Below are 13894 nucleotides of genomic sequence, written 5' to 3'. Positions count from 1 at the left end.
CATGCAGAATTTAATCAATCCTAAAGTAAAAGGGGGTCCAACTCAGTACAAGCATGGCATACCTAATAAGTGGCTGGTGAGTGTATATATAACACTTTTCAGAGGGAAAAAAGGATCGACAGTTACAGATCAATTTTATTATGAATGCGTTGCTGGAAGGGTAAAAGATAAAAAAGTCATTTAGATACGTGAAAAAAGCTTCCTGTTTTCCACATCAAACGGTTTAATTCTATTATAAAAATGTGGTGGCATTTTAGTGACTAAAGACAAAATAAGGCATTAATTTGCTCCAAACAAACATATGAAGTTACATTTATTGAAAACCATATATAACTATTAACTGTACAACGTATATATTTTCATTGTTTTAGTAGTAATTACAATTTCATTACAGGCAGCCCACTACAGACATCTTTATGGCATTAGCAACTGAAGGGTAATACCCCATCGTGGTCATATAGGAATTGGTCTTTAACACCATTGTCCCAGCTATGGCCATAGACAACAAAATGTTTAGGAAGGTAAATGGTCATAACTAGTCTCTTAAACATCAAGGGTAAACATTTTGGCAAAAACTCCATTCAAAGTGTATAGAGACTCATCTATTTGGTAATATTACAAGCCTAGACCCAAAATGTTGTACTCACATTCTGTAGCTGTGTAAGCACAGTGAAGCTGTGGTAGAATAGCTGCATTGTGCGCTCAAAGGAACACAAAATAAAAACAAAAGCAAAAAAATAACATCCTGGTAAGCAAAAGAGTTTTACTCCATTTTCTGCAGTCAGGTTTAAACAGTTCATGATCAACAGCCAGAATTTACAGGCTTATTATACAAAGGCATTGATTTGTCCAGGTATGACCGAGACATACAGTAAGTTGATGATGAACCAAGCAGTTGGCACACAAACTTCCTGATTGATGAACTGCACATGCTAATGATTTATTCTTCGTCCAAGTATCAGCAGATTTGAATAAAAAAAAAAAAAATCCTCAAAGGGCTTCAACCTCTGTAGTTTGATTCAACTCATCAACATTTGGAAATACTTGTAGTCTCAAAATATATATTTCAGTTTTAAACATCAGTCTGTTGCCTACTTGAACAAACTGCCTCTGCTGCTGGCAAATTTCTCAAAGTGCAAGCTGTTCTTCTATCTGATTTACCACCTGATCTGACAACGCTGGGGATTAGTGCTGACTCTACAGCAGGATTTTAGAGTTTCAACATGACTTTGTTAACGGTCAGTCACATCCTCAAAAGCTAAGAGTCTTCAAAGTGCAACAGTTAATTCATGTCAGGTGACGCTAATGCTAGTGGATCTACTTTCTGAAACAAAACACTGCATCAGACAGAATAGTGTTACCCTATAGTTTGAATTGTTCTAGTGTTGTGATCTTCAGTGTGTTTGGGAAGAATACATGTGAAATTTACTTCTTAACTGAGGCATGCAACGTCTGTTAAACATCACTATCACTTTGCCTCCACTGGTTAAGAAAAAAAGGCAGATTATGCAAACGTTGGTGATGGATACCCTTTAACGGATCCACTGCTCCTACTAATGTGGTGACCCTGAAAAGCTTGATCCTGCTGCTCTATGTGGATTTACTTGCATGAGAAAAATGATTACTTGTAGTCACTTTTTTTCTCCACTGATACACAAAAGTGGCCGAGTCACATGCGCTCAGACTTTATGTTTTTTAAATGTAGTCAAAGGACTTTGATAGGTGAACGGAAATCAAGAAGATTAAAGTTTCATACATAAGAAGGAAAGGATAAAAGTACAGCTGTACTGTACAGTATCAGATAAGGCATTCCTTTCAGGGACTAAAGTTTTTATACTCAAACATCTGGATGTTGATGTAAGATGAGGCTGTTTGATGATAGAGACGTGGCAATAATTTCACTGGCTCTTGGCCTAAGAGAATCTCAATACATTTTTATAGCTTTTCATGTGTACAAATGATATTCTTTGAATTTAATCTGATTTCTCTTCATCTCAGCGTAAGGCAAAAACAAAAATAAAACAGGTAGTGCTTCTTTGCATGCATACTGTTATGTATACATCCAACACATGCACTATCTGCACAAAAACCCATAAACATTCAATTGTTTTTCCCTCTCATCATCCCAGGCCGTGCTGTTTTCATGCTTCTCAGGGTACACTGTGCGTAATCCAACAGCTGTGTAATGAGGTGCATTTTTCATCCATTTTCAAATTCACTATTAATCCCTGCAGAGATGCTTCAGTGATGCGTGGCTTGGTTGGTTATCCCTTTCATTAATCCGTAGAAAAGCAGTTTCTGCAATTCGGGCTATTTGAAGTCTCTCAGCTACTCCTGTCCTCTCAGACTATGGATGGCAACAGAGATTATATAATTCAGTAGAGTGCTGATATGTCAATCAAATCAACCAATCCCTGATTAGAATCTGGTAATCCTCTCTCCAGAGTCTCCAACAATGAGACGGGCCATGGAAGGATGGATCTATAAAACATTAAGAGATCAGGAAAATGAATATTACTAATCACAAGTGTTAGCAAAAAAAAGCAGCACAGAACACACAGTACTTAAGTGTTGAGAGTAGAAACATACAGTACGTAAGTTGCTGTTGGCAATGTGAATGAATAATCAGATGATTAATTAAAAGCTTTAAAAGTACAGAACATGTAGTTATTACAAACTAAATTCAGACTGAGACAAATGAAAAGACCTAGGAATTTAGCACTGTGGTTTTACTCAACAAGTATTATTTATGCTAAATCTTGTTTTTCTTTCTGACCTGTGCTTGAAGCGGCCCGTAGGGCACAAGCTCTCCGTCCACAGTGAGTGTTCCTCGTGCCGACAGAGGCTGCAGCCTGAATGCTTTACAGGTAACGTGGCTCACATAGGGAGAGCTGACAGAGTGGTGGGTTCCTCTTTCCATGGCAAAGAAAAGTCTCAGTAGAGTTGCTCTAGAGATCCCTGCTTGCACAAAAGTCAGATGGATCAGCCCATCGTCAAACCTGGCCTGGGGTGCAGCAAAAAGGTCAGCCCCAAGGTGGGTCTGATAAAGGGCCAGGACCAGGACAAAGTCCCCTTCAATGGTGATCCAGTCTCGAGTGGGAAGGGGCTGGTCAAGAGGGGGTAACAAGTCATCCCTTGCTAGATTTAAAGGCAGCGAGAATGATGGACGGTTCTTGAAGGGTCCTGCTGGTTCAGCAATGTCAAAGTTAAAAGAAGAGGATGGCGTGCGTAAAGAGGGCGAGGGTGATGTGGAATTTGGGGTGTTAGGACGAGGAGCGAGGTAGGATGATGAGTGTGGGGAGGCACAAGAAGGAGACGAGGGGGGTGTGGGAGAAAGAGACAGGGAGAGAGAGTTGAGTTTAGGTGGGAGGGAATTTGTCTGGGAGTGCTGAAGGAGGGAGAGGGGCCTTGGCCGGGAGGCGTTTTGGTTTTTGTCCAGGGTTTTGGCCTTGTAAGAGAAGGGAGAATGACGAAAGGGAGAGGAGATCGTCAAAGCTCGCTCACGAGCGACATCCAGTGTGTATGAATCTTTCCGGTAGTAAGATCCATTCAGATCCATATCATCGACGCCATTTGAAGTGCCTGAATCTGCATCAGCCTCCTGACTGAGAGGCTGGTTGCAGAGAGCTTCGGCTATCTGGCTTGAAGGGGCTGAATTCTTTCTCACTGCCTGCCTGGTCTCATGAAGGCAATCCTGGTGGGTGACGCCATCCTCTGGCTCTTCATCTGCCTCTCGCCCCATGACAACCCCATAGCTCTCACCCAGCTCTCTCGCATGCAACACTCCCTCTCCTTCTACAGAACCACTGCTCCCTTCCCCGTCCTTACCTCTATCGTCTTCCTCAATCTCCTCTGAGTATTGCTCTGCTGTTCCATCATCTTCCCTTTCATCCTTGATCCTCTCCAGCCTTTCTTCCCTTCCCATACTGCATTCATCCCTTTCATTTGATTCTGAACTTGTCCCTGATCTCTCTGAACAAGTCCCTGACCTCTCCTCCTCTGCTTCCATCTCCATCTGTCCCTCCCTCTCTCTGTCTTCTGCCAGACTGCTTGCCCTCACCACACCAGTTCCTCCTCCCCTGGCCCTCTCCCTTCTTCTCTCCCTTTCCTTTTGCCTCTCTTCTTTTTCCCTCTCTCCCTCACCCCTGCGCAAGCTCCTCTGTTCACTGATGCCCATGTCAGAGCAGGTGCGATGGATAGGCGTGCGGCAGAAGCCCTCCAGGCCTTCTGTGATACTGCGGGAGAGCGGTCTCCTTGGTGGAGGTGTGGCATCTGGTGATGTGGTGACAACAGAGGGTGGTAGGAAGGAGAGACGACCCTTGTAGGATCGTAGAGAAGCTATGCGCACTAATGTGCCCAGGGTGAAGCGAGCTGAGCCAAGACCACGATACCTGGAAGAAGACAAGACTGCAAGTGAAGCTACATTTTGAAATTGACGTCACATAATCCAGAATAAATTAAAAGCCAGGCTTTTATGAAGAAAACAACATTAGATTAAGATTCTGAAAACTTGAAACACCCACCTCTCACTCTCAATGTCCACATCGGACACAAAGCCCCAGGCAACAGAAAGAAAGGAAAACAGTCTCCTGGGTCCTGCAGCACGGTTGCTGTTGGAAGGGGCGGGGCTTGTTGTCACAGAGACCAGGTCCATGGGTCGGACTCCGCCTCGACAGAGCAAAAAGCAGCAGTTCAAAAGGAGGGGCTCTCGAAGGCACATGTCATACCTGAGGAAATTTAAAAAAAAGTAAAAATAAAGACAGATCTGTACAACAGCTATTCAAAGACTAGATTAAACAAAACAAATATACATAATTCTACGGTCTTTTGTTTAGGAAAAAAACATTGTTTTTTATGTAGTTTATTTTAACAGAATAATCTGGGTATCCATGGGCTTTTTTGTAAGGTCAGTTTTCATAAAAATAAACTAAAATCATCTGACTACATCAGAGGGTCTCAGGATCATCTAAACCTCCCTGTACAAGCCAGCAGATAAGGACGTTACATTGAACATAAATGTCACGACAACTGGATATTCTTCTCGGAAGTTCAGTAAAGCAAAAGAGACATGCCATCATATGAATGTATGAATATAATAAGAAAATTCAGCACTAGCAAAGAGAGCATCCATTGACTCTGAGACCCTCTGTGATGCAGATCCAAGGAGGTTTAAATCATAGAAAATTATTTCTAGACAGAAGGATTCATGGCTAGAAAATGAACCTGGTATCAAAATGTAGATTAAAAATGAGCCATTTCATTGGCTAAAAGTTGTTTTGACCAGCCAGCTATCTCACAGGATGAGATAGCTGGCTGAGGGTTTACAGAAAGTGCACTTTTTTAAGTTTCTCCAGAAACGTATCAGAAAACAGATAATTCTTTCAGGGTATCACAGCTTGTTTCTGTTACTCTCTGTCAAAAATATTAAACTGGTTAAGTTTTGCTGTGAAAGAGTCTGCATATGCAATCTGTAATATGATTGGCTCATTCAGAGGTCATAAAGTTTAAAGAATTAACTTGACTGCACCCGTTATCAGCAAACACAATCTAGACTGTCAGCATTACTTTAAATCATCCACTATGCAAACACTGAGGGAGATATGAAGACTTAATGTTCCACCTAATTCCACACTGTACAGGCAGCTGGAAGAAAAGCTTCAACCTAAACAGATGTGCTCACCCTGCGTGGTGATTGATGGAGCCAGCCAGTGCATTCCCAGAGCCGCAGGGTAGAATCCCGACAGGTGTTTTTATTGCTTGTTCCCAGTCTGAGCGCTCCATCAGCCCATTAATTACCTGCAGGAAAACAAGACAGAAGATTTAAATAATCACAGTGTTAGACATAGACATACATTTACGTGCCACAATTTCAGCCTGGTTGTCCTCTCAGGCCAAAAACACCTTACCTCATGCAGTAGACCATCCCCAGAAACAATGATGATGCCATCCCACTCTGGGAGTGATATCTCTCTGATGAGCTCTCTGGCATGGTTCTGGCGTTCTGAGGGAGGGTAATTACGTTAATGCCTGCCATATAAATGCATACATTCTGACTCATTGGGATGTTTTAGACCTCAGGGTGTTACCTGTCTGTATAAGGTTGTAGCTGATGTTGGACTCTCTAATCATTGGCAGGATGTGGGTCTGACACCACTGCATTGCCTGGCCTCTTCCACTGAAGGGATTGACCAATAACAGTAGTCGCCTGGGACGAGGTAGCAGACTTCTTGAAAATTCTTCACAAGAAAGACAGAACAGGATGGATTAATTAAAACCTGCACAGCTCTGGTCCAGGACAAAGAAAGTGGTTCAGCACATTTTCAAAACCAGCCAACTGGGACATAAGCTAAGCTGGTATTACAGTGTTGCCCAACCTTGGACTTTGAATGCATTTATCCATTTGAAGCCTCCTAAAGTTCTCCTGACAGAATACATATCACACTGTCCTTCAAGAGTGAGTTTGTCAATCATTTAAAGTCAGATATATGATAAAGGGCACATTTAGACTTCAAATTATAGGTATTATAGTTGGTCAAAACTAAACAGTGGCATACGAAGGCAATGAAATTACTCTAGTCCTGTTCTATAAAACCTGTGGGGAAAGTAAATATCTAAGGATAAAATTCAATATAAACTGTAGTATGTTATAGATGAAACCACTGGTGCATGAGAGGATATTATGTGGCTGTGCTGTCACATAATCCTTGATTATGCAATAAACCACACTTCACGCTATTGTGCGGAAAACCCATCTGACCACACCTATAATGCCCGTCAGCATAAACATTCTCAGTATTGGGCCACTGAGTGATTCAGAAGTGTGATTATGAATGTTACACAAGCAGAAATTTAAAAAAGAATGACAGCTGCATCACTGCGAGTGAAGGGTATGCACTAAAGATCTCAGAAGACGAGGAGATTTAAGAGACTTAAGGATTAAAGAGTGAGCCTACAGACGAGGAAAAGAAAAACAGAAGATGGGAGATGCCGATTAACTCTGTGCCACACAGACAATGGAGACAAAAAAAGTAAACACAAACACAAAGTTCATGCTGAGCTGTCAGATAACTGAGGATGGTGACTCCCCGCCCTCTGTCTCTGCATTAGACACTGAAAGATACAGACCACATGTGCAGGAAAGATAAGAGGAAGGACGTATAGGTTTAGATGGAAAAAACCCCACAAAAAAAATAAAGAAAATGATCCTGTTATGTGAAACACACAAAATCCAAAAGCTCTCGATGCTAAATCTCACAGCCTCTTAGGGTGCATTAGTGTTAATCCTCATTTGTCTTTTATATAATGCCCCAAAATGTTAAACTAGTCTTGTTACCATTTGTGCCCTCAGTGAGGAAATGTAATACATTAAAGTCTTGGTTCCCTGTGACATTACGCTAGGCTTAGTAGAAGTTTACAAAGAGGGCATGGAGCAAAGTGGATTGATGCTACATTGTGTAGGTTTTCTACTGTAAGCATCTGAAATTCAAGACTTTATCAAGGAGACAAATACAAAGGCTAAAGCTCCATAAACACTGTGATAAGCTATTAGTGTTACTCTTTTAATTAGGCCATCAGCTCAGTGTACAGTACCAACGATCAGGGCGAACTGTGGTTTACAGTTGCTGCCACTATCAAATCGATTTCAGCCTAGTCTTATATAATATAATAGAGCAGATGTAGTTGTATATAAGACATCGGAAAACTGAATTTTGCCTTAATGAATTTTTTGCCTTATTGTTCACTAATTTGCTTTTTTTATTATTAAATTATTATTATTAAATTGTGATAAAATAAAATAAAATAAAAACTGTCTGAATTACTCCTGGAAAATGTTCAAAAGCTTTGCTTCTACTGCCCATGGTCATTTATAATAAAAGTTTATCATTATGACATACTTACATTTAAGACAACATAATAAAATTCATGCAATAAAACAAAAACAAAAAAATCACACTCTACAGTATATAAATACGCAAAATGTGTAGCTACTGCTACAGTCTTTTGTATGTTCATTTAGAAACAAGATCCAAGCTGCACAAACAAACCACAGGTAAAACATACACTCACCTGTGTTAGCAGTGACCATCACACCTCTAAGTAGACACTGTACAGCAGCCGACCACCTCTCAGCTTCAGCTCTGCTTTCTGCCAGATAGGCCCTCACCTGCCTGCGCCGGGACACTCCTTTCCTTCGTTTTCCTGGTGGGTACCAGTACAGCACCAGCAGAGGGGGAGCAGGGGACCGGGGGCAGCTGCACCCCACCAACTCTAATAAGGGTAGCAGGAGACGAGCTTCTTTTCCAGGCCGGGGGGACAGGCGTTGTATATGTATGTGGGTGTGGGTGAGGGTCAGGGCGTAGTTGGATGCCGGAGCTGGAGTTGGAGGAGCAGCTGGGGACAGCCCTCCTGAACCACCGGGGCTGTTGGGACTACTGTTATTGTTGCTGTTTGTTCCCCAGCTGGCAAACTGACCATGAAGGAGAGCTTCTGCTGGAGAAGGTGAGGAAGGTTCTGGGGATCGCATTTTCTTTGCTCAAAGTTAATCAGTCTAAAAAAAAAACAAGGGCTTCTGAACTCAGATGCTTGAAGAGCTGGGCAATCTACCAGCTGTTCATGTTTTGCAGCACAAATTGAAAGACTATGTCTGTCGAGAACTTTCTCCTTAAAATCTCTTCGAAATCATTCTTTTTGTCAGTGCTTCAGTTTAAGGGGTAAAAGTCACAAAAAATGATCTTCCTGTCGTTCCAGTTCAGATATATGTCTTCATTTGAAAAGAATACAAATAACGTTTCCCAGTTTAATCCTTCTTCAAATTAGAGTATTTTTTATTGATCCAGTGAAGATGGGAACTGCTTAAGACCAGTCTTTGTGTCACAGTTAGAAACCTCCCATCAAGGTGTGATCTGTGGAGCTGTCAGCTCATACAGTTGGCTCCGAATTGGAAAGTGGACAGAAAATACATCAACATAGTCACAACAAACAGGATTTTTATAAAATGTAGAATCAGTCATTTAAGCAAAAAAAAAAAAAGTGTTCTTCACAAAGTATAAAAATAAGTTTACATTACAATGTAAAAGCTGCCTATTGTGATAGCAATACAGGGCAGCTCAGCAGCTACTTAACAATGACAATTCGCCTTAAATAATTACACATATGGACAAAAATGAAACTCTTAGTTGCATTAAAAATGATCATTAAGTATGATCAAGACAAAACACAAACACACCTTGTTTAGACAAGGAGGCTACAACAATTAAATTAAAGCACAAGATTTTTGTAAAGTAAGTTGCATTTTAAGTGTTGCCCAAAAAGTAATTAATGCCACAAAGATAGATTAGTGCAGACTTTTCAAGACCTTTGACACTTCTATTGCTATCTTGTTCTAAGTGACATAAAGGAGGCAGACAAAAGGAGTGACTAAGCCAGTTCTCCAGACAGTAGTGTGATAACATTCACTCAATCAAGTACTACCCCCCAATAGGAAGAGCAACACAAAGACAGGTGAAAAAACAAAAATGACAACAGAAATCAAAAACAAAAACAGAAACAAAACAAAAGACAAACAAGGAGACAGTTCCAGTTGGGTCCTTAGTTTATGTCATCTTAAAGTCCTTGAGTCAAGCCTCACGTTCCCTCCCAAATATCTCTGTTCCTGTTTGAGGACAAAGGAGAACAGCAGTTAGTGGAAAAAAACAACAGTAGGAAAAAGAAACAAAAGCAGGGGCCTGACTAAGAAGCAAGTTCAGCATACCCTGAATATTTTTTCCTTATCTGGTTTCAGTTACTCTAACATGCACTGATCAGCTCAATAACTTAACCCAGTGTTTTCCAAACTACCTGCAAGTGCGTTCGCTTGATGTGTCATTAAGACACAGGAGGATCTGACATACGTGTATGTAAAACATTTTAAATTCAGTGCCAGTGAGGTTAAACTGTGTGAGAACATGTAAAAAATAAAGAAAAATATGGTTTTCCTGTCTATTCACAAACTTTGTATAAAGTTTGTAAGAACAAGGCACAGGTGTCCTGTTTTAAGATCATGCTACTAAAGGCGTACAGAACACTAAAACTACTTTAAACTTGCTAGCAGCAAACAGAAAAAAGCCTGTTCCTGTACAGCCAGTGAAAGCTTAGTTCACATTGCCAGCAGTAAGAGTCAGACCCGCTCCCGGTGGAAGTTGGACTCTATCAGGGCTGCCCTTTGTCACCAGTTCTATTTGCAGCTTTTGTAGACAGAATTTCTAAGTGCAGTAAGATTGTGGAAGGTTTCTGTTTTGGAGGCCATGGATAATCTCTTTGCTTTTTTGTGGAATCATGCAATTTTTATTTATTTTTTTTGCCTCACCAGGAAGTGGCCTCCAGCACCGAGGTGGTTGGTAGCTTAGTGTGAAGTGGGATAAGAATTAGCGAATCTAAGGCTATGTTCGCACTGCAAGCAAAAGCGCATCAAATCCGACTTTTTTGACCCTACCCTAAACTGTTGGGAAGACAACGTTGGAGAAACGTGAACATTTTATTTGTACTGTATAATCTGCAGATTCTGACAGAAACCTGCAACTATCCTTTGAAGCACAGCTCCTCTCTAAAACTGCAATAAGGATAATTATTAGGCCATATGTAAATAACAAAATAACTTTATAACTTAAAGAAAAATTGGGAAACGTAAAGACTGAAACAAGTCTTTATATTAAGGGCTATCAGTCAAACAATACTGTTTGCTCTGGGTCTAAACAGAGCGCGTTGTGTGTGATGTCTTCTTTTGTGCATGCGGGCCACTTTGAGGGTTCACACTAGAGCGCTTTTGCTGTCACATTTTATTTGTAGTGTGAACAAGCAGACAAAAAAATCGGATCTGATCAAAAAATCGGAATTGAGCATTAAGACAGTGTGCAGTGTGAACGTAGCCTAAGACACAAGGTTCTCAGTCAGAAAAGGGGTGATTGCCCACTCAAGGTTAGAGAGGAGTTGCTGGCCGAAGTGAAGGAGTTTAACTATTTCTGGGTCTGATTCATGAGTGATGCGAGTTTGAAAGGCTGATTGGCACAGCATCAGCAATGATGTGGACGATAAACCGGTTTATTGCGGTGAAGAGAGAGCTAAACTTGATGGTTTACCTGTTGATCTACATTCCTACCCTCACCTGTGGACCCAAGCTCTGGGTAGTGAACTGAAATACTGACATCATCAACACAATCAGCAGATTAGAGATAGGGTGAGAAGCTTGGTCGTTTTGGAAGGGCTCAAAGTAGAGTCATTCCCCTACACATCAAAAGGAGTGGGATGCTCCCTGGGTGCCTCCAAGGTGAACTGTTTTGGTCATGTCCTATCGTGAGGATGCTCTGGGGTACACCAAAGAGGTGCTGGAGAGATTATATCTCCCAGAAAGACTGTGAATACCTTGGCGTCTTCCTGGAAGTACTAGGGGAGGCAATGGGGGGGGGGGGGGGGTGTCACTCTGGTAAGACTGGTACACATTCAAACCATGATAGTGGTAGATGGATGGATGGCACTAAGAATCCATTGTTTCTCATTTTTCAAAATTTCTCAGACAAAAACTTCACCCCCTCAAAATAGCTGTACCATTAGGTCCATGGGTCAGAATAGATCATTTACTCTGGTAAAAAGCGAATCACCCTTTGTAACACTGATAATCCAGTGTTATAGCTGATGTTACCTCAGTAAGAGCAGAATCTTGCTTGCCAGTACAAGCCTCAGCACTATGACCACACCACAACGCTGTGGTGATAACCATGACATGATTTTGCAAATATTTAAGAAATCAAAATTTAAGAAGCACAACAGTAAATTACATGAAATGAATAAAACTTTAGATTGATTGTACTGCACAAAAACAATACTTCAGTCAAGTACAGAGGAGGACATTGATGATAAGAAAACTGATTATGGGTACAGGGTGAAGCAATATAAGATTCGTTATGCCCTTTGACCTGAGGTGCGTCTGTGATAAACCACGTAATGACTCAAGAGTCACACATCCTCAACTGGCTTGCTGAGACACTATTTTTTGTAGAGGAAAGGTTGCATGACAATTCATGTGTTTTTTTTCTAATTCAGGGTAACTTCTGCATAACAGGATTTAGGGACACAGTGTCTCTTTCACGGTTTAAATAACCTAACCTAAATAATTGTATTATATTTTACAGACTTTGCAATAAGCATTAGTACAGTCTCATATTTGTACCAAACAAGGTGGTCTGGTATCACCTCTTATCAAAGAGCCATATCAGGATTTTCCCTGTATGGTAAATCTTTTATTTCCCTCCAAAAAGGTTTTAAACTTCTACCAAAATAAAACAAACAGAGGTATGATTTTTGAAAGTGGGATTTCATTCAGTCAAGCTTAAACATAACTTTGTTTTACAACATGTCCCCATATAATAGGAAAACGCACAGACTTCTGCATAAAATACTCATGTTGACCCTAGAAAAACCCTGGATATATAATCAAAATACACCGAAACACATGTATTATTTTCAAATTACATTACACGTGAGGTTATAGCAATGATAAATTACCAAGTCAGCAGGAGACAGATCATTAGACTTTAGCTCATAATGTACAATTGCTGCAGTCTCACCTGGGACTTCGGTTTACCCTAAATTAATAAACTGTTCACATCTTTCAACTTTTATAGCAGTCAGGAAACATTATGCAAGCTGTGGTGTAGACAAAATCAATACTTGGCTGATGTCCCGTCCTGATAAAGCACACACACAGAAAAAGACCCTACCGATGCCCATTGTTGCACCTTACCCTGTCCTTGAATCGCAGGGCGGGGACACCCAATAATAATAATAATAATAATAATACTATGCTCCGACTAATTTTGGTCTCCCACACAATGAGGTTGTCTTTGAGTGACTTCAAAGTACAAAGCCAATTTTCGATAAGGTTACACTTTTGAATTCGAGGTCGCTCTTGTAGTAAAGGCGTTATTAAACATTTATTAGCAGCTTGTCTGGTAGTAAGAGCTACGTCTATGTGGTTAAACTTTAATGCTACATGGATTTGACAGGCTGTTAGCCTGCTAACCTGTTCATGTTTAGCTGTATTTTGACAGTTACAGCACAGGCGAGCTAGAGCCGATAATTCTAGCTTGTAGTGCCAGAAATGAGAAGGTGAAATATGAACTGCAGGAAGCGGGTCTTTGTGTACGGTAAACAGAGCTGCTAAGCAATAGTTGTGAATCGAGCGTCACTAACATTAGCTAATGTAAACGGCTGACACGCTGCACAGGGGCTAACTAGGGGCTTTCTAACTGACATATAGTCCCAGTTCAACCCGACAAATATATTCAAATATAACTCCACTAAAGATTAGTGAGGAACACTATGGACAAATCGAAATAAAATGCCCCTTTTGTTTAATTAAATACTTAAATTAGCGCATAGGATACATGGTTTTAGCTAGCAGTTATTAAGACCCTATCAAAATGAGCAACAGGAAAAGTTGTTTTCGAGCTTTGCATGTCGCCAGAAGCATATCTGTATAACCCATGTTTAATATCATTTCATGGTTTTTTAAAGAAGAAAAGAAAAAGCCCCAACTACCTCATCTTGGCTCCCCTCTTTCGACAGATAGCCTCTGAATGCTGTGGCTCGGTGCAGGAAGTATGTGGAGACGCAGGAGCAGCAGCTCTGAGCGGCGGAGAGGAAATCCAATGACGATAAGGAAAACAGAACACCCACCCACCGACATTCTCCAATCATTGACAGACCAGCACTTCCTGGCCAACTCACTTGTTATCAGGCCGGCTGATAAATGCCAATTAAAAGACGTGTCCTGTAACATTTACGTGGGGACCTCAGTTTATTAGCCACATGCCATTCTTGTCTTCCAGCATGGCTGGTGCTTTAACACGAGCTCCACCAT

General features: G+C 41.0%; 1 protein-coding gene across 1 annotated transcript; it reads right to left on the bottom strand.

Moving 5' to 3' along the window:
- Positions 1–126: 126 nt before the first annotated feature.
- Positions 127–13817, bottom strand: sphk2 (sphingosine kinase 2). Its single transcript, XM_080895333.1, has 8 exons — positions 13573–13817; positions 8068–9652; positions 6087–6236; positions 5907–6001; positions 5681–5796; positions 4524–4727; positions 2777–4391; positions 127–2481 (listed from the first exon to the last, which is right to left on the bottom strand). Exons 2-8 carry the CDS (start codon positions 8522–8524, stop codon positions 2419–2421), a joined length of 2700 nt encoding a protein of 899 aa, XP_080751459.1. The 5' UTR covers positions 8525–9652; positions 13573–13817; the 3' UTR covers positions 127–2418.
- Positions 13818–13894: the final 77 nt, after the last annotated feature.

The sequence above is a fragment of the Rhamphochromis sp. 'chilingali' genome (assembly GCF_963969265.1).
Source record: "Rhamphochromis sp. 'chilingali' genome assembly, chromosome: 11".
Taxonomy (NCBI): domain Eukaryota; kingdom Metazoa; phylum Chordata; class Actinopteri; order Cichliformes; family Cichlidae; genus Rhamphochromis; species Rhamphochromis sp. 'chilingali'.
Note: the sequence above shows the minus strand (reverse complement) of the source record. Positions and strands in the feature narration are given on the sequence as shown.